This window comes from Maniola jurtina, chromosome 1 (assembly GCF_905333055.1).
Source record: "Maniola jurtina chromosome 1, ilManJurt1.1, whole genome shotgun sequence".
Taxonomy (NCBI): domain Eukaryota; kingdom Metazoa; phylum Arthropoda; class Insecta; order Lepidoptera; family Nymphalidae; genus Maniola; species Maniola jurtina.
This window is the reverse complement of record NC_060029.1, coordinates 9,739,523-9,760,335: the sequence shown is the minus strand read 5'-3', so window position 1 is coordinate 9,760,335 and position 20,813 is coordinate 9,739,523. Positions and strand designations below refer to the sequence as shown.

Below are 20,813 nucleotides of genomic sequence, written 5' to 3'. Positions count from 1 at the left end.
GATAATATGTTACCAATACACCTACAGAATACAAAAAAAAAACACAAATCATCAAATACACCTACAAAAAAATAATTCCTGAGCTTAGTCCTTCCAAGCCTATCCTCTACTGTACGGGCTCGCATTCTCACTTTCTTTGGTCACATATCTAAACACGACGGTGTCTCCATTGAACGGCTAGTAGTTCAAGAAAAAGTAGAGGGTGCCGTAACTCGTGATAGATCACCCATGAGATGGACAGACCAAGTGAGGACTGCGATGGACGCTCCTTGTATTATGAGTGCACAAAGAAGGCAGCCATCAGAGAGGAATGGAGACGCATAGTGCCACAGCACTGCTGTGACGACCACGACCACTCACGGATAAAGAAGAGGAAGAATATTATGTACTCACCAAGCCGCTTTTTAATAAGAGTGTACACCTTCGGCTTGACCACAAGTATGAGGAATATAAAAACTCCTTGCAGCTCATTCATGAGGTCGACGATATTCCAAAGCCATAGAGGTTCCGTCACTACGGTGGAGAGAAGTTCCGACACCCATCCAGCGCCCATTACCACCCAAAGCTTTCCGGTAAGAATATACCTACAAACAGTACATTACACTTTACGCTCTCAAAAGTATACCAATATTCATCTCGCTTTTTGCAATAAGTAATAACTAATAAGTAATAACTTCGAATTGGTTACTCATCAAATAATTTTTTTTTTCAAAAAAACAGTCTTCAAGTTAGTATCATGTGTTGAGGACAAAACTACGTTTGTATGAAAGGCGCTAAGCAGCGCGCTAAGGAAACTTCTCTTAAGGTAATTGCTATTTGACAAATCGCAAAAATGCTGTACTTTGAAGTAAATTGTTTATTTTTCTAAAGCATTAACAGCTATTAAATACATGCAATTAAAAACTTCAGTTTGTGAAGATTATAAGGGCCTTTTTTAATTTAGTATACATTATCCCAATAATAAAAAAAAACCAAGTTGAAAACATTGCTGTTCGCAACTTGTTCTGTAAAAGTTTTCTTTAACATCTTGATACTTTGAAGCCAACCTCCAGAAAATGATATGTTTAGGTTTAGCAATCAATTTTAACTGTTAGTTTTATACTAAATGTTTTTCGTTTCTTAAATAATCTAAAACTAACCAAAAAACTTCCTGTGCTATTTATTTTCTTGCAGGCGCTCTATGGAATTCAGTGTCCACTGGACTGTCATGGCGGAAGGACTGTGCGCGTCATTTCGTCGCAAAATATTATTTAAAATGAATATAAGCTTATTATTTTTGAATGAAAGTTGTGTTTATAATCGTTGAAAAATAAAATAGGGATTTTTTCATTTCTAAATGAAGCCTGCTTATATACTAAATTTTATTCTAAAGTTACGGTTTTACCAGGTAAATACTCGGAGGTTGTCATAGATTATGATGACAGATAGTAAGTGTTCTAAATAGGTATTATACCTATGTTAGGAGATAGCGCGCCTCGTTCCGGGTGCCGTGTTCCGAAATGGATTTCGTAGTAGTGCAAGTTTGGTGCAAGCCCCACATGACGGAGGGGTATGCGTCAGGCATTTCCTGTGTACAAAAAAAAGACCTATATTTCGGATCCATATTTCATCACTGACAATATGCACTATTCAAAGACTGTTCTTCAAGCATTGAGGAATTTTGGACAGAGACATCTCGAAGGTTCCCGAAGGCTGCCTGAGTTAGATTTGTCGGCTAGCTAGCTTTTTTCGAAATTGGACTTACTTAGCTGGATTGTGTGTTAGAGATTTCTTATGAGATATTATATGTACATAATATAACCATCATAAGGAAGCTCAGATTCATGCTGCGGGCAATGGGGAGAGCCTAAAGGTTGGAACGCCATTTCGGCGGCCGTGTTTCCTGCCATATATACCATAGATACCTGCAAGCCAAGAGTGAATAGGCATCTTCCAGGTAAGCGTGCTCCAACTTGGACCTCATCATTGCTTTCTTTAAAGCATGATTGTCGTCAAGCGCAAGCGCAAAGATTCAGGCGGCGCAAACCCGTAGCATGTGGAAGACCCTATTAAAGACCTATGTTCACTGTGGACGTCTGTCGGTTGATGTTGATGATTATGTCTTTAGTGCAAGTAGTTCAGTAGTTTCAGAGTTTATCGATAACAAACAAACAAACCTTTCCTCTTCATAATATATGTACTTAGTAGCGCAAACTTGGAAAAAATCTCGTGGAAACTCTTTGATTTTCCGAGATAAATGTCATTTTACCTGGCAGCCCTAATCAATTTTATCACTGATAATAATAACTAATTCATAACCGTTAAAACTAAGAGTCAAAATCTCGTTTTTCTAGTCGAGTTCCGTAGGCTCTTTGAACCCACCGCATTATTATCCCAAGAAAACCTACCATTAGATGTAGGAATAATGGAAAGAGGTCACAACCCTCAGCAATAAAGAATACGATGCGGAGAGAGATGTCACTCTCAAGGTCTTTAAATGTATCCATGCAAAAAACCACGTCGACTGGTTGCTCCGTTGCAGCGTGATTGAATATTAAACCAACAAACACACTTTCGCATTTGAAATATGGCCAGTGATTATAAGAAACAGTTTAAATCTCTCTCTGCTCTCCGAGAGACGTTAGGCAAAGTGAACACGAATTATGACACTTCTGTGTTCTTATACAAGCTTAGGTCTCTCAATTTTGTCAATTAATGTCAAATTTCTTTCTCAGATCAAAACCTAGTAAGTGGTTTAAATTCAAGAGAAGTTTAGGCCGTAGTCTTCAACAAGAAACTCGGCGGTTGCTCTTTTCAAAGATTTGATATACAATATTAAATTGCTTAAAACGCACATAACTGAAAAGTTAGTAGTGCGTGATTCCAGGATCGAACCCCCGACCTTCGATTAGGAGGCGGACGTTCTAACCACTAGGCTATGACAGTTTTTAAATTAAAGGGGTTTAAATATTTTAGTGTGAAGACTGGCCTACACATTTATTCATTAGATGTGCATCACTTTCTTTTTTAGGGTTCCGTACCTCAAAATGAAAAACGGAGCTCTTAAAGGATCACTTCGTTGTCTGTCCATTTGTCCGTCCGTCCGTCAAGAAAACCTATACAGTACTTCCCGTTGATCTAGAATCACGAAATTTGTTCTCGGATTTATTCCTTTACTTGGGCTATGAGAGTTGAGACCTATCTACCTGCCCATAATTCTAGGTTAACGGGAAATACCCTATCGGTTTTCTTGACAGACACGACAGACGGACAGACGGACAGAAAGACAGACAACAAAGTGATCCTATAAGGGTCCTTTTGAGATATGGAACCTTAAAAACATTATGTAAGTATGCAAAGTATTTCCCTTGCAAGCCATATTTAACAGTTGACATGTAGAGGTCATTGACTTTTCCTATCTTACTTTTAAGTTTTAATGCATCATTAAGTATTTACTGTTTTGACATGGTATTTAGATAATGGGTGATATTTATTTTATTTTATCTAATTCCTTTGAAAAACTTAGTAAGGCGCATTAATCTATAAAAAACCTAGCCAGTTCATAGACTTACTATGTTTTAAAATGGTCAAAGCGACTTACTAGCTTTTAATTTTACTTTAATGTGGGTGTCCTTACAATACAACGGGACATACTATGAAAGTTAGGCTTATGACATAAAACGATTTTCGGAAAAATGACATTTACTTTGTTTTGATATGGGGCGGTCGATATAATTAGGTACTAGGGTAAAGGCTCAAGTAAATGAACAGATTGGACGTTTTTACATGTATTAAGAGCTGGAATAAAAAACCGGCTGATATACCTTTTTTAAATATTTTCTTACAAATTCTTACACTTTTTTCAATTTCAATTTCAAAACCGTGTTCCGTTCAAACCGTTCAAAAGTGCGTGTGCGTGCGTCCATGTGTGTGTGTGAGTGTGTGTGAGTATATACTTGTCTGTATGTTTGTACGAGTGTTTGTTAGTGTGGTATTGCGTTGTATAACCACATGAGTAGCGAACAGAGTCAAAGCTTCATACAAGCGCGCTACGATAGGTACACTACTACAAGCTTGAGGCGCGTGTGTGCGTGAGCACAGGCGCTACGTCGCGTACGGAGAGAAATCGGTTTATATCGGCTCGGCCTGTGCTCAAGCTCAGGGGCTGCAGTACACGTCGCGCGTCGTGTTTTCATTTAATTTAATGTTAATGATAATAATTTAAATAGTGTTTAAAATCTATTTTCTTGAACTGTCATAGATTTTGTTCAAAATCAATATCTGAGGATCCCTAGGATCACAAAACAGGATATTGTTACCAAATTTAAAAAAGTCGACGCCATTTTGAAATTCTTTGTTAATTGACCGATTTCGTTCAAAATCGATATTTAGAGCTCCCTGGGATCACGAAATAAGAAACTGTTACCAAAATTTAAAAAAGTCGACGCCATTTTGAAATTCTTTGTAAATTGACCGATTTCGTTCAAAATCGATATTTAGAGCTCCCTGGGATCACGAAATAAGAAACTGTTACCAAAATTTAAAAAAGTCGATGCCATTTTGAAATTCTTTGTTAATTGACCGATTTCGTTCAAAATCGATATTTAGAGCTCCCTGGGATCACGAAATAAGAAACTGTTACCAAAATTTAAAAAAGTCGACGCCATTTTGAAATTCTTTGTTAATTGACCGATTTCGTTCAAAATCGATATTTAGAGCTCCCTGGGATCACGAAATAAGAAACTGTTACCAAAATTTAAAAAAGTCGACGCCATTTTGAAATTCTTTGTTAATTGACCGATTTCGTTCAAAATCGATATTTAGAGCTCCCTGCGATCACAAAATAAGAAACTGTTACCAAAATTTAAAAAAGTCGACGCCATTTTGAAATTCTTTGTTAATTGACCGATTTCGTTCAAAATCGATATTTAGAGCTCCCTGGGATCACAAAATAAGAAACTGTTATCAAAATTTAAAAAAGTCGACGCCATTTTGAAATTCTTTGTTAATTGACCGATTTCGTTCAAAATCGATATTTAGAGCTCCCTGCGATCACAAAATAAGAAACTGTTACCAAAATTTAAAAAAGTCGACGCCATTTTGAAATTCTTTGTTAATTGACCGATTTCGTTCAAAATCGATATTTAGAGCTCCCTGGGATCACGAAATAAGAAACTGTTACCAAAATTTAAAAAAGTCGACGCCATTTTGAAATTCTTTGTTAATTGACCGATTTCGTTCAAAATCGATATTTAGAGCTCCCTGCGATCACAAAATAAGAAACTGTTACCAAAATTTAAAAAAGTCGACGCCATTTTGAAATTCTTTGTTAATTGACCGATTTCGTTCAAAATCGATATTTAGAGCTCCCTGGGATCACAAAATAAGAAACTGTTATCAAAATTTAAAAAAGTCGACGCCATTTTGAAATTCTTTGTTAATTGACCGATTTCGTTCAAAATCGATATTTAGAGCTCCCTGCGATCACAAAATAAGAAACTGTTACCAAAATTTAAAAAAGTCGACGCCATTTTGAAATTCTTTGTTAATTGACCGATTTCGTTCAAAATCGATATTTAGAGCTCCCTGGGATCACAAAATAAGAAACTGTTACCAAAATTTAAAAAAGTCGACGCCATTTTGAAATTCTTTGTTAATTGACCGATTTTGTTCAAAATCGATATTTAGAGCTCCCTGGGATCACAAAATAGGAACCTGTAACCAAAATTTAAAAAAGTTAGCACCATTTATAATTCTTTCTAAATTGACTGATTTCGTTCAAAATCGATATTTAGATCTATCGATCGATATTTAAAGATCGATATTTAAACTAGGCAATCACAACAAAAACAAACTTTACCATCTTGTTGAACAAATAACTATTGTTAATTAAATTGTATCCTCCAGTGCCAGCCCTACCAAAATAGTTATAAATTTTGCTCGCTTCTTAGAAGCTTTGCCTCTGTTTGCTACTCTATGGTATAACACCATGTTAGTAAATCTTAGTATATTTTTAACCGACTTTAAAAAAAGGAAGAGGTTCTGAATTCGTTGGTATCTTTTTTTTTTATGTATGTTCCCCGATTACTCAAAGACGCCTGGACCGATTTGGATTTTTTTTTGTTTGATAGGGTATACTTTGCAAGTGGTCCCATATAAATTTGGTAAAGATCTGATGAATATCTTTGAAGATGGAGAACAGAACTCCTCAATGGATAAGAGCAAATTCAATTTTTTTTTTAATGTATGTTCACCGATTGCTCAAAGACGCCTGGACCGATCTAGATTTTTATTTTTTTTGAAAAGCTAGGTATACTTTGCAGGTGGTCCCATATAAATTTGATGAAGTTCTGATGAATATCTTCTGAGATGGAGAACAGAACTCCTCAATGGATAAGAGCAAATTGCTCGCGATCAGTGTAATTGCTTAGTAAACAGTAGGGTTTTAGCTGGGCATGGCATATTATTATAGTACAGTGGGGCCACTAAAAATTTTGAAATAAAACATTTTCAAAATAAAAATAAAACCGACTTCAAAAACCACAATAACTTAAATTATTTTTTACTTTTTAGTGTTTGTGATTTTGAAGTCGGTTTTATTTTTCTTTTGAATTTTTTTTATATTTATTCTGGTATTCTGCTTTCTTGGATATGGATCCCTCTTGGGTATCCCCATTTCTCTCTGTCTTTGGTACTATCAAGCTAATTTTCTCTCGCGATTTGCACAATAGCATTAGACCAACGCGTCTTCGGTCTACCTACCTGTCTTTCTTTCATCTGTAAAAATCGATACAATATGACCATTTGCATTTCAGTTTTAGGGCATGTCTCAAGGTGTCTGTAGGCTTTGTCTTTTTTCTTATGTCTTCAATTCTCACTTTGAATATTTTTTGCTTAATTTATGCACCTTGCCATCGCCCTTTAGCAAGTCACTATTTCTTTTTATATTCTTTGTCTGGACCCATGTTTGGCTGGCATAGGTAAGGCATGGCAGGATGCATGTATCTATAACGGATCTTTTAAGATGTACTGGGTAAGCTCCTTTCATTCTTTACTTTTGTGCCCAGTAAAACAAGCATACTCGGGCTACTTTGAGAACCCATTAGCAGCTAACAGCAAGGCCTGGACTCAAATTTTTATATGTGGAAGCTGTATTTCCTCGTTGCGTTTATGAGCAAATAAGAATAGTTAACTACTTTTACTAAAAAAAATTTTTATAATTTGGCGCAAACCATCTAAACACCATGATGATTATTATTTCTGCATTGTGAATATTACCAGAAGAAACAGCAAAAAAAATTGTTCCAAGCGGCTCTATTGTAACTTGCAGTCTTCTAAAACAGGTTTTATTTATTATTATTATGTAAAATAGTTTTTGATTTATCGCGCAAAATGTAGAAAAAAATATACAATAAGTCAAAAACTGAAAATCTGACATTTTTTTTAAAATTCCAAGGCGAAAATATACTTAAGAATTTATTAATAGGAATCGAGAGTTTATGCACTAGATAGAGTTCGTTCATTCACTGAAATTCCCAGTTCATTTACTGGCAATTTATCCTTTTGTTAAATAAAATAATTTATAATAATTAATACCACGCATTTTTTTGCGTTTTTGATATTTAAATAATTTAAGAGTGTATACCTACTGTGTATAGACACAGATAAAAAAAAATATAAAAATTATATATAGAACGATTCTCATATATCTTAATTTTAGGTCAAAGTCAGGGTAGTCCTTATTCGTTCATGTACTGGATCTTTTACCCTCCTACGTCAAAATACTAAAAGTCCGCGTAAATTTCGCAGATTGAAATGTCTGCTTGATTAATTGTCAATAGAGGGTCATGACATGTCAAAATTGCTAGTTTGAAGGGGAAATCGTCAATGTCATTCGCATAGGTTTTCCTCTTAAATAGGCACTTAACCTATTTTAGTATCCATCAACCTATCACGCATTTTTATTGTATGAAAATCAATACTGCTCCCGGGCCTTTTACGACACTTGCCCCTACTAAATATTTACACGTACCTACCTAAGTATTTCATAAATAATAGGTAGATTTGCACAAACGATACTAAATGTGTATAGTAAAAATTAAAAGTGGTGGTTAAAACGTCGGTGTTCTAATCGGGGGGTCCAGAGTTCGATCCCGGGCACGTACCTCTAACTTTTCGGAGTTAGGAAACCTGCATGCCTGAGAATTCTCCATAATGTCAAAGGTGTGTGAAGTCATCAACCCGCACTTAGCCAGCGTGGTAAACTATGGCCAAACCCTTCTCATTCTGAAAAGAGACCCGTCCTCAGTACTGAGCTGATGACGGGTTGACAATAATTATGATAATGATGATAGGGAAAACTGATGCCGGAAGGGCGTTCTATATCCTAGAGTTTCGGATTAGAAACAAGGAAGAAAATCGCTTCGTACGTGCCCGAGGAATTTCAACTACGTAGTGATGCAGACCTTGACGATGCCTTGCAGTACGATGGTAGAAAGGTGAAGGAGGAACGAGGTCAAAGAGCGCTTGTGCACACTCCGAAATATAACCTGCAGAATACCGACAGGCAGGTAACTTTACGCCGACTTACTTTGCTCTGTCTATTCTGAATGTTTTCTTCGCACGATCACCAACTGAGCCAGCCTGCAAACGATGGACCTCGGACTTCACTTGGGCACAGTGCCGAGCCGTGAGCAGCCACAGTATGAAATTAGTGCACGAAACTATGCCCATCGGTATGACAAAGAAGATATAATGCGGCCAATCCAATTTCCCATTTTGCTCTGGAAATATAAACAAGATTAAATTAAAAAGTTGCTTTTATCCCTTGGTTGCCGCAGCCTCTTAGTCACACTAATATTATAAAGGCGAAAGTTTGTATGTGTGTGTGTGTGTGTGTGTGTGTATGTTTGTTACTCCTTCACGCAAAAACTACTTTACGGATTTGGCTGAAATTTGGAATAGAGATAGATAATATCCTGGATTAGCACATAGGCTACTTTTCATCCCGGAAAATCAAAGAGTTCCTATAGGATTTTGAAAAACCTAAATCCACGCGGGCGAAGTCGCGGGCATCGGCTAGTCCATTATACGAGTATAATTATGTAAGTATGTAAGTCAAAGTATATTTTTGAGCGTGTGTTTTTTTATAGGAACGATGGGGCTAGGATCCATCCATCCTATACATTTTATCCAGAAGGATCCTAAAAAAATATAGATTCAAAAAAAAATTATCAACTTTGACCTGACCCTGGATATTTGTTTTTCACAAACCAACTGTTCCAAGATCACGAACAAGTTAAATTATATATATTTTTACTTAAGTACATAGTTCAATACTGGAACGGGCGGATGGGATTTTATATTTAGTTGTAGAAACTTACGAGATCCAAACCAGCAGGCGTCGACTCCCATGTTGGCATCCAATATTGGGGATACAGGATACCGGTCCAAAAGGAACATTGTTAGAGTAAGTACCACAGTAACACTCCAGGCATAAACTGAGTACCAAATAAACCTCCGCCTGTCTGAACCGGACTTGCGAAGAGGTTTCACCGTACGGATACTCCTAGAATACAAAATATAAGTAGTTGATATATTATATAATATTGTAGTAGGTAGGTACCTAAGTAAAATCGGTCAAGTTCAAGTTGAACTCACACACGAAGAGTTCCGTATGATCATACAAGAATCAACACTTTTCAATTATTTTCAAAATTTTCATGGCAGTCATTTCAAATTTTATTATTTGTCATTATAGCGGCAATAGAAATTCTCTACTACTATTCTGTATTATTCTTAGACACATTCTCTGAAAATTTCAACTCTCTACGTCCTATTACGGTTCACGAGATACAGCCCGCTGACAGACAGACGGACGGCCAGCGGAGGCTTTGTAATAGGATCCCGTTGGCACCCTTCGGGCACGGAACCCTGAAAAGTAAACAATTCATCTATGTATGAAACTAATAAGTAAAGATAGTAATGGCAGGCCCCACATCACCATAGTATTATAATGATACTCCCCACCTCCCACGCGGTTACGGGTATTAACTGTCAAACGATAGGAAAAGCTCCACGATAATTACCCGATAGGGGGAAAATAAGCGATAACGAGAAGTGCCGATAAAATGGGATAGGTAGCTATTGGTTACCTAATTATAGATATGATCGAGTAGACCTACCCTCTCACTCCAGTGAGCTTTACCTGAACACTAGAGGTATTATAAACAATGAACACTAACGTTAACATTAGCCAAATGTTTTAGCATTTATTAATTTTATGATACTTCCTGCCATATTCACCATTTATATTTAGCTTGGTGATGTTTTCGTTTGACCTATGTATGTAAGTTAACACGTAATACAAAATTCCCCATGGGCTAATGTTAATTACGACTCCACCTCCTTTATGGTTAATATAGAAAGCGATTGTTTAGTAGAAATGTTACATTCGAAGGATCAACTTTTTTTATTCAAATATAAGTTAGCCCTTGAATGCAATTTCACCTGGTGGTACTAAGTGATGATGCAGTCTACGATGGAAACGGGCTAACCTGGAAGGGGCATCGCAGTTTTTATTAAACCCATACTCGCTAAATATTAGTTAATAAAAATATTACCTAATAAAAGATCTTATTAGTGGGAGGTCCCGGGGTTTATTCCCGGCAGGGGTTTGGAATTTTATAATTTCTAAATTTCTGGTCTGGTCTAGTGGGAGGCTTCTGCCGTGGCTATATACCACCCTACTGTCAAAGCCGTGACGCCAAGCGATTTAGCATTTTAGATAGCTCTACAATTTCACTTTCTTCAGGTTTCAGTATATAATCTAATAACTAATCTACACTTCTATAGGTAATTATTGTAGATTTTGTAAGTTTGTATGTAGTCGGTAATCTCCGGAACTAATCCGAATGAACCGATTTTGAAAATTCTTTTACTGACATCCCCGAGTGTCAGTCTAAAGATTAGGTACATCACACGAATTTATCTGCATACTGCAAGCTGAAGTGGCAATGGATGCCACATAGGTACTGGCTAACCCCGCACCGGAAATCATGTTTGTAGACCCACCACCTATGTGGGTAGAAGCTGTAAAAAGTAAAAAGAGCCGTAGGCAGCCGCTAAACTCCAGCACAAGACAGTATAAAAACCCCTACAGGAAAATGTCTAGCAGTGGAAAACCATTGGTTGCGACAATGACTTTGCAGGCATCCAAAGTAAATAAGAGCGCGGTAACAATCAGGTTTTTATGATATCAACGGCATGAATTTTATTATTATGATGATCGTTACAATCCTAGGATACAGCTACGTACATAAACATTATTCGAATATCTGTATAATATTAAATATAGAAGGTACATAACGTCCGCACTGATCAATTTTCCTGGTAATATTTGCAATAGATACAGATTGCTATCATGCCATGTCTACATGAGTAGGTATACACACGTACCTACCTACCGCCTAGGTACTAATTTTGTGAGTCGTCTCGATAGAAAACAGGGGCGATATTATGACAAAATCGATTATCACTAATCCCACACCCTAGTCTTTATTACCTACCTACAATTAATGAAAACATATTGACATTATTCGATGACCCAATTACCCGAGTGTTCTTGAATCTTTGATTAAATCGTAGGTAATCTGAAATCGATATCGTATATGTTTGCATTCGTATTACCTACTAGCTGGTGCTCGTGACTTCGTCCGTATGGATTTAGAATATAAAAAAACCCATGGATGTAAAGCAGCCTAAGTTAGCCCCATACAAAAATCACGTCGACCCGTTTGCTCCGTTATGGGTTGCGGCGTGAATGAAGGACAAACCGACAAACCAAGAAACAAACACACTTTCGCATTTATAGTATGTATGTATAATGTCTAGATGACGTTAAAATAAGCAATTTTCTAGTCTAAAAAAGCAACGGTGAAAACAACGCGGCGGCGAAATAACTGAATGGAATAGTGCGAAGCGCGAGAAAGGGCCGTGTTTCCGCAAACTGCAGTCGTCAATATTCAATATCAATAACAAATGTGATGTGCTTTATTTAATCGCCTGTTTGCTTTGACCCTTACCATTAGGCCAACCTTGAAGCATCCCACACTAGAAATCATAGAATATGTACTTTAACCAATCTTTTTTATGGAACCAGTACTGGATCACTCCGACACTCTGAATGCCCACAAATGTTAGTATAAACATTTATTATAACTAACGAGATATTTAAAAACTTCTGAAAACTCCACGATCAAACAAACATCTACGGCTGGTACGAGTAGGTACCTATGTAGCTGGGATTACGTAATAATGTTATGCATCCATCAATGAGCTTTACTAACGACCTACTTCGATAAATTAAAAATTTTATCTCAGTTGTAGAGAACAGTAGTAGGTAACAATAACTTAAAGGAATAGTTTTCTCTTAAAAGTAAAAATATTACGTTTAGTTTGTTAGAAAATTAAAAAAAAATTAGCTAAGTATGTATGTATTCTCTGAGAAGTTGCCACCCTAGCACGGCGTGCGTAAGTGTGAAAGAAGATAATGTTATCAGCTCTCATTAATTTCATTTCAGTTTTTTTTTTCTTACTAGATGATGCCCGCAATAACGTCCGCGTGGACTTAGGTTTTTAAAAAAATCCCGGAATAAAAAAATTCCGGATCTCTTTTCTCCGGAATAAAAAGTTGCCTATGACAAACTTCCGAGATGCAAGTCCTTTAAGCGGCTGGGGTCTTGAATCCCGTGGTAATTCAATGATTTTCCGGGATAATAAGTAACCTATGTCCTTCCCCGGAATTTAAGCTAACTTAGTAGCAAACGTCATCAAGTGAAAAGCTAGCAAACAGACACACTTTCGCATTTATAGTATTAGTATGGCAGTATTGATATGGATTTACTTACCATTCATTACACCTACCTATTTCATTTATTTAGTTAAAATTGATAAGTAGGTACAACTTTTTTAATTCGATAAATATTATAAGCGTTTAACATTATCATGCCGGGGACGCGCACCCACATAGAATACCTTACCTGAGAAGTATGAAAAACATTTTTTGGTGAGGGCTGATTTTTCACTTGACAACATAAACTTTAACCTGACGAATAAATTTTATATTTGTAATTTTATATACAAAACTATCAAATATACCCACAGTTAAATCATCTAGATCGAAACTTCCATGAATTAAATATTCATAGAATATAATATTTAATCAGTAAGCTTAAGTATACAAGAAACTTACCCAAATGTCCACCAGATGTCGAAGCACATGACGTTGAGCCAAGCAAATGCCGCCACAAAGCCGAAGTATATGCCGTACCCTGCACAAACAATGAACATTTGAACAAATCGTCTCTGAAGCATACTAGGATAACAACATACCTACTTTTGTTTTCAAATAATCTCATCCGTTGAACTATTTATGCATAGAGTTTACATTTCCGTTGGTAAATAGGTACTACGTGGTATCTACTACGTATTTACGTCTGATTGAAATAACAAGTGTAAATTAAAAATTTATAACACCCCCGACAAGTGAAGGTTACAGTAACTAGAAAAGAACTGATAACTTTCAAACGGCTGAACCGATTTTCTTGGATTAGGATAGCTAAGAACACTCTCGATCAAGCCACTTTTCAAACAAAAAAAACTTAATTAAAATCGGTTCATTAGTTTAGGAGCTACGATGACACAGACGGATACACGGATACACAGATACACACGTCAAACTTATAACACCCTTCTTTTTGGGTCGGGGATTAAAAATAAACGTGATTCATATTTTCTATTGAAACCATAGGCTAGTTTAGGCAGGTACTATTAAAGAGTCAAACTGATTGGGTGATAAGATAGATCAAAGATAACATCGAGACAATAACTAGGCACGACAAATATCCCTCAGCTGAATTGTGATCAACAAAATAACCATAAATCCGTTTTCTATTTCGCGATCAAATATCACACTAAACACATCACACTATCACACTAATATTATGAAATGATGATATTATGAAAGTTTGTGTGTATGTGTGTGTGTTTGTTACTCCTTCACGCAAAAACTACTTACTGGATGGATTTTACTGAAATTTGGAATGGAGACTCACGTATGAAGATTCAAGAAGTGTTCATAGTGAATTAATGTTATAGGTAACAAGCAACGACTTCATAACTCCAATTCCCAATTCAACCCTGGATGATGCAGCTAGTACAACACTCCTAAAATATTATGATTCAGGAACTGCGGATGACAATATTATTTCAGGTCCCAAGAATAGACTACATCATTGGACTTCAGATTCCGATTGCGATTCCTCAATCCTCGTGCTGCAAGGTACTGAACTCCTAAGCCGTGTGATTAACAAAATTGATATTTTAGGTAGCAGGCATTGACTTCTAAGCTAATAATTTTCAAAAAACCGACTTCCTAAGCCACTACAAAGTATTTTTTTCTCTACACGTTAGTTTAATACGTTTAGTGTGTATGTTGAAGTCGAGCGAACGTAACGGGTAACGTAACATAAACAAAACAAATACATATTTAAAGTTTTAACCAACCTCAATCACAACCTCAATAACTATTTTATATTATTTCCACACAAAAATATGTACCGATACCCCGGATTTAGATACCACCAAACGTCATTAACATTACCTATTATTATATCAGCCAATCTGTTATTTTAGTAGCTTTTTAGTAGGTATAATGCTAACAGTACCATAGGTAGCATTTTTTGCGGAAGCTAAGTTAAACCTTATAAAAAGCAGATATAGGTTTTCTCAACTTACCAAACAATGTACAGATGTGCCTGTCCGGAATGCTATTGTGCTGTACTCTTGCTAGACAACCGCAAGCTAGCAGCATCATGCTTACGTGGCATATTAAGGTTCTTCCATGCAGGTTCCTCAACTCAGACAAAGAGCAATAGACGATCAATGTTAGCGCCAGGCAGACACACGAAATTGTAATAACCTGCACAAAAAGGTAGGTATATTTTAATGCAATGCTTTTTTCCGGATCCGGGAAACCTGATCTAAAGGGGAAAAAAGGAATTATGTAAATCGATTCAAATCTGACGGAGTTGTGGAGTAAACTCAATAAAAAAATTGATCCCGTAGCCCGAAGAATCCCTGATGTTTTTTGGGGTAAAAACTACCTATGTTAACCCATCACCATCTACCACTTGTTCAGTACACAGACAAAAATTCCAAAAAAAATATTTTTTTGTAGTCTTTCTTGATAATAATGTTTCCTCCGATTAAAATTTTCAAAATATAATATATTTTGGTGTACAGAAATCGTCCAGTTACAGTTTTATTGTAACTAGATATATAGATAGATTCCCATTGGTGGTTTATGATAGGAAAAAAGACTATAAAATAAACCTTACTACGAATGAAATGCGGAAATCCTTTGTAGCCTTTTGGGGCTCGAAACAGAGTAAGCCGCTGACGATGACGTCATTATAGGGGCACTCCCGTCGATCAAATACCTCCAGGCAGTAATCTTTCGTGAGAGAGGCTGGTGTCTCCAGGTAAGCATCTCTGGTTAACCAATGCTGATCTTCAGCTCTCGATCGGTTCAAGGCGAATTTTCCAGCGGGGCACTGCAAATCGATGCGTATGCCCATTACATCTAAAACAAGGGAATTAACATTAAATATTTTGAGATAAACCGCGTATTATTAATGTACTCACAACATCAATTCGTTAAATCGACAAATTCTTCCCATCACCTACTTCTGCAGTATCAGGGAATTTACATAATACTGTACTGGGTACTGACATACCATACCTACCTACTTAGTGTCATGGGAACGAAATTCATGTGCAATTAGCCCATCATTAGGTACCTACACATTATTTTATAGTTATTATACGAAAGTGTTTTTTCTTGTCAGCCTTGATTCTGAGAGAAGTGAGCCCGTTCTCAGTAGTGAGCCAGCGCGGCAATGGGTTGATCATGATGATGATAACGTTGTGTTTACTTGTTGGTTTCCATGGACCGACCTAATTTTTTGCATGGGTTTAGTGTGGAATGTACATAAGTATGTCACTTTTACTGTTTATGTGCTCATTTTTATCCCGGAAAATCAAAGAGCTCCCATTTTTTAACAACCTAAATCCACGCGGACAAAGACGCGAGCATCAGCTAGCAACTACAGCTATGAAAATGTGTTAAATAGGTAGAAATAGAAAATTGATTGGCAAGATTTTATTCAGAAGTTAAAAACTGATTGGTGAGTACCTAGTTATTGAAATAATTACCTTTGATTTTCTAAATACAAAAACTTTCAACAATACAATAGACTTATTAAATACCGGTTCTTGGCTGTCAAGGTCTTAACAATGAGGTGCTAGATTTCTTGCTAATAGTGATCGCATACTACGAAACGACCCGGAAAAACCTTATAGGTATTAGGTGCATCAGCCGCACGAATCGAGGGGAGCCCACGCAACGCATTTTCCAAATGCGCACGGAAAATGCGTGTGTGTGTGGGCAACGTCGGCCGCTGCACACACATAGAAGAAATGTTTTGACGTCAGCTGTTCTGACTGTCTCAAGCATTTTTACTCAAGCTTGATGCTGCTGGTGCTGACGTCAGACGCATTTTCAGTGGATACTGAAAAATGCCCCTCTCGTAGCTTTTTGCGGATCTTGCGGCCGTGTGCGATCTTCTAACTACTAGCCAAAGGAGCTGTAATAAAAAACCGGCCAAGTGCGAGTTAGGCCTCGCTCTTCTAGGGTTCCGTACATAATTATGAACATCATATTTTGGGTGTATGTAATCTATGTAATATTATTTCTTTTCCAAGCTAGAACATTGCAATAAACCGTGAAAGAAAACCCCAAAAATGTTCGTTTGTTTTTGTCACAGCTTACAAACTATTTTATGAATCGTTATTTTCAGTATTTGTTGATTAAATTCAGTATTTATGGTACATATATCGAAATCTCATATTCCTAACTAGTTTAGTTTTTGAGATAGCCCCCGTCACAAAAATGGCTGCAGCTTTAAGTCAATATAATGAGATTATTATTGTGACGTAATCGACAAGTAGGTTAAAGGTTCTTATAACAAAAACGTACAATTGCAAGATTGGGCCCGATCGGAGCAAGTTAAATAAAAGCTTGTAGTTTCCTACTAATAATATTTACCTAATGAATCGCACCGATGTCCATTGTGTGATTTCCTTCCCATATAAGGTTTATGTTAAGAGATGACGTGATTTAAAATAACTCAAGCCTACCTAAAGATATTCCGAAAGGTCTGTACAATATCTACACAGACTTGATTTAATGCATTGATCCGTCCGTAAGCTAATGAATTACCCACAGAATTAGGAAAAAGACTCTTGGATTTCTGTGGAATTTCAAGTTCTAGTTAAAAATTCTAAATATTTTTATTCAATTAAACTTTTACAAGTAATTTTGAATCGTCAAGTGCCAATCTACCACTGATTAGGAATGCCTTTCCTACCGTGAAGAACCAGCAAGAAACTGGGCACACTGAGACTGACCTTGCCTTTGTCAAATAAATATACCTAGGGTCAGTATGGAAGTCAAATGGTCAACAAATACCTTTCGCAGTTTTCGCATTCCGTTAAATATTAAACTGCGTGCTGTTAAATAGAATGCATTATTATTTATTGTAGAACAAAGCTTCATACTAACCAGCACAGGTAAATATGCGATATAAATTTATTTTTAGTGACCATCTAAACCTTGAATACTTATTTACTTAGTGTAAAATATTAATTGTGTACTTTGTGTAATTTAAAATATGTGACTCATGAATGACTTAAGCCATCGGGCCAAACCAAACATAAAATGCATTTTATTATGAGTATATAAAATAGTATATAAATAATAATAGTCCTAGCGCTCCGTACTAGATAGTACATAAGGTAGAGGACCCAGTAATCATCCTTTTAGCGTTACTTAAAACTTTGCATTAGTACGTGACTTTATATGTTATTCTGTTTATTTCTAAACTTATCAAGTAAGTACCTTTATAGAATAGGAATATTCTATTCAGTTTCGGTCACCTTCAGCCAATAACTACCTTCGGCCAAACCTTCGGCTGCGGCCAAAATATATTATATTTCAAAATATTTCAGAGTTATGCTGGTTTAACAGTGAAAGAAAACATCGTGAGAGTGCACCTGCATGCCTGAGAGTTTTCCATGTTCTCAAAGGCGTGTGAAGCCAATTCGCATTGAGCCAGGTTGGCAGACTATGGCCTAAACCCTTCTCATTCTCATCCGTGCGCCTATTGAGATCGGGCACTGGGCTTGCAATGGGTTAATCATGATGATGATTGATGATGATGAAAGCTGACTGAAATCCGGCAGTTGCGGTATTGTCGTACGTTGGTAGGTGTACTTCTTCTAAGCTATCACCAGACCAATCAGCTTTTTGATAGATGACGTGATATTTTTTCACGTCATCTTCCTATCAATACTTTGATTGGTCTGCTGAACACATGTTCACTCCACTGAGTGGATACAAATTCTCACGCCTAGTTATTGTAGGCAGGAGAACATTAATAAGTAGGTAATCTTTAAAATAAGTATTATTTTCAAAAATGGGACGTCAAAACTTATTTGCTTTAGGTAGGTAACTAGGTAGGTATAGGAAGTAAACAAAAATATCCGCACTGTATTCGTCTAACCGCCTAATAATAACTATTAAGATGAACATAATCTTATCTGTGTTCTAAAACTTTAATTGAAGTATTAAGTGTGGGTTAGCAAGGGTTATTGAATAGATTAGTATGGCGATTCAATTTAAGACGTACCTATGTACCTACCTAGGTCATTGGTAGGTTGGGTATATATCTTTTTGAGTTAAACTAGCTTTTGCGCACGATTTTTAATAGAAACTTTGTTTTCCCGAAATAAAAATTAGCCATGCATTATTCTTTACCTGCCTGTGAATGTCTCGTCAACCAGCTTAGCCTTTTCAGACTTAACAGACAGACAGAAGTATTTCAAAAAACTCACTCTAGTGTTTAATGGATTAATCTATAAATAACCATGTATGGTTAAGTCTAGTATTACTGCTTGTAAGCAGTAATACTAGACGGTTAGACGTCAGCCTCCTAATCGTGTGGTCCAGGGTTCAATTCGGACTGGGCACGCACCACCAGCCGACTTCCTCGCGTGGTAGGTACCTACCTATACCTATACTACCTACCCATTTTAAACAATATAACGTGGGAACCTATGGGAACTCTTAGATTTTTCGGGATATAAAGTAGCCTGTCTTTCTTTGGGATGCAAGCTATCTCTGTACCTACCAATCAAGAATAATTAAGCGGATGGAAACGATAACCGATAACGGCCAACGTAGTCTGTCGTTATATTAACTTAGCAACATTGGTAAATGTCAAAAAATTATGGTATTTTTTGGCAAATAATAACATCGCTAGTAATTAATCCACAGATTACGAATAGATTGATTATTATAATTAATTGAAACGGTAGATTACAAACACATTTTTGCATTTCTAATTGAAACGAAAACGTAACAAAAAACGGAAACCTATAAGTGCATTGTGTAGGTACCTACCTACAGTAAGGTATTTTCGATATTTAAATGAAACATGTAAGCAAGTTCCTACATAATATAACGAAACGAAACTGCTGTGAACCGTATGCGGTGAAACAACAAACATGTCCGTTAAAACCGACGCGTATTGAAATTTTCATATCTCCATTTTTTATTTCATACCTCCACAAACGCTCTCTAAAATAAGTATTATAAAGGATTTCGTCCGTGTTGGTGTTAGCTGGCGGTCGTGCTCTGCCTTTTTGGAGTGTTTTTTTGTTAAAACTGACCGGAAAGCGCTCTAAGGGGGTGCCGTGCGTACCTATAGCGGCGAGCGCCGGCACAGACGGGGTCCACACTTGTATAGTTTAACTAACTTGTTACGAATAACTACAAACTTGACATTGGCTAATCTTTGTAAAGCCAGAGAGAGGAAAAAAAAAGTATTATAAAATCTGTGAGATATAAATCAGTAAGACTTGCTGCATCTATACCTACTAATGGGTATGACACACTGTCTTGACAGTATACAATGTATGGCTTTCAATTGTAGGTACCCCGAAAGAAAGCCTACCACTTCAGTTTTTTGAAGTGTTAGTCGCGGTTAGGCAAGTAGTCACACTCACAACCTTACCAGTTACCAGCAATCAGTTTCAGCAAATCTACTGGTATGATAGTAGATTTGCTGAATCCAATGAAACCTATGGTACGGTGTACCTAGATAGTTAGTTTGCAACTGATAAGTACATACCTATTTTCCTGATCGCTGGATATTCATAATTTATCTGCTTCGTAGTATTATGAAGGAAATTTAAGATAAAAAACCGGTCAAGTGCGAGTTGGACTAGCATATGAAGGGTTCCGCATTGTCGTACAAGAAATCTCAAACCAGTACGTAGGATGAAAAAAATTGCAAGTTAATGCCGTACAGTGCCACTTTAATATGATATTTTAGTAAACTAATCATTATTTCGGAAACAAAAATCTTTATTTTTTTGTGATGGAATCGCAAATTCACGGTTTTCGGATGTTCCCCTTTTGTTGTGCTATAAGACCAGGCAACCTGCCAAATTTCATGATTCTGTCAGCTCGGTCAACGGGAAGTATCTATCCTGAAGGTTTCTTGGCAGACACGACAGACAGTCAGACAGAGAACGAAGTGATTCTATAAGGCTTCTTTTTTCCTGTTGAGGTACAGGACCCTAATGTTAAGCGTTTTAAAGTAAAGATTACCTATCTATAACTAATTAATGGATTAAATAAATTAAAAGAA

At 36.6% G+C, this 20,813-nt stretch overlaps 1 protein-coding gene across 3 annotated transcripts in view; it reads right to left on the bottom strand.

Moving 5' to 3' along the window:
* Positions 1-20,813, bottom strand: part of LOC123881033 (probable G-protein coupled receptor Mth-like 3) — a 35,800-nt gene that overhangs the window by 13,584 nt on the left and 1,403 nt on the right. For all 3 annotated transcript variants that reach the window (XR_006799414.1, XM_045929602.1, XM_045929725.1), the window contains exons 2-7: positions 15,378-15,622; positions 14,776-14,959; positions 13,232-13,310; positions 9,363-9,547; positions 8,570-8,762; positions 394-584 (exon numbers count right to left, since the gene is read on the bottom strand). Coding sequence is in view for 2 of the 3 variants with exons in the window: in XM_045929602.1 (XP_045785558.1) it covers positions 394-584; positions 8,570-8,762; positions 9,363-9,547; positions 13,232-13,310; positions 14,776-14,959; positions 15,378-15,622 (1,077 nt within the window). In the remaining variant the exon portion in view is untranslated. The remainder of the gene's footprint in view (positions 1-393; positions 585-8,569; positions 8,763-9,362; positions 9,548-13,231; positions 13,311-14,775; positions 14,960-15,377; positions 15,623-20,813) is intronic.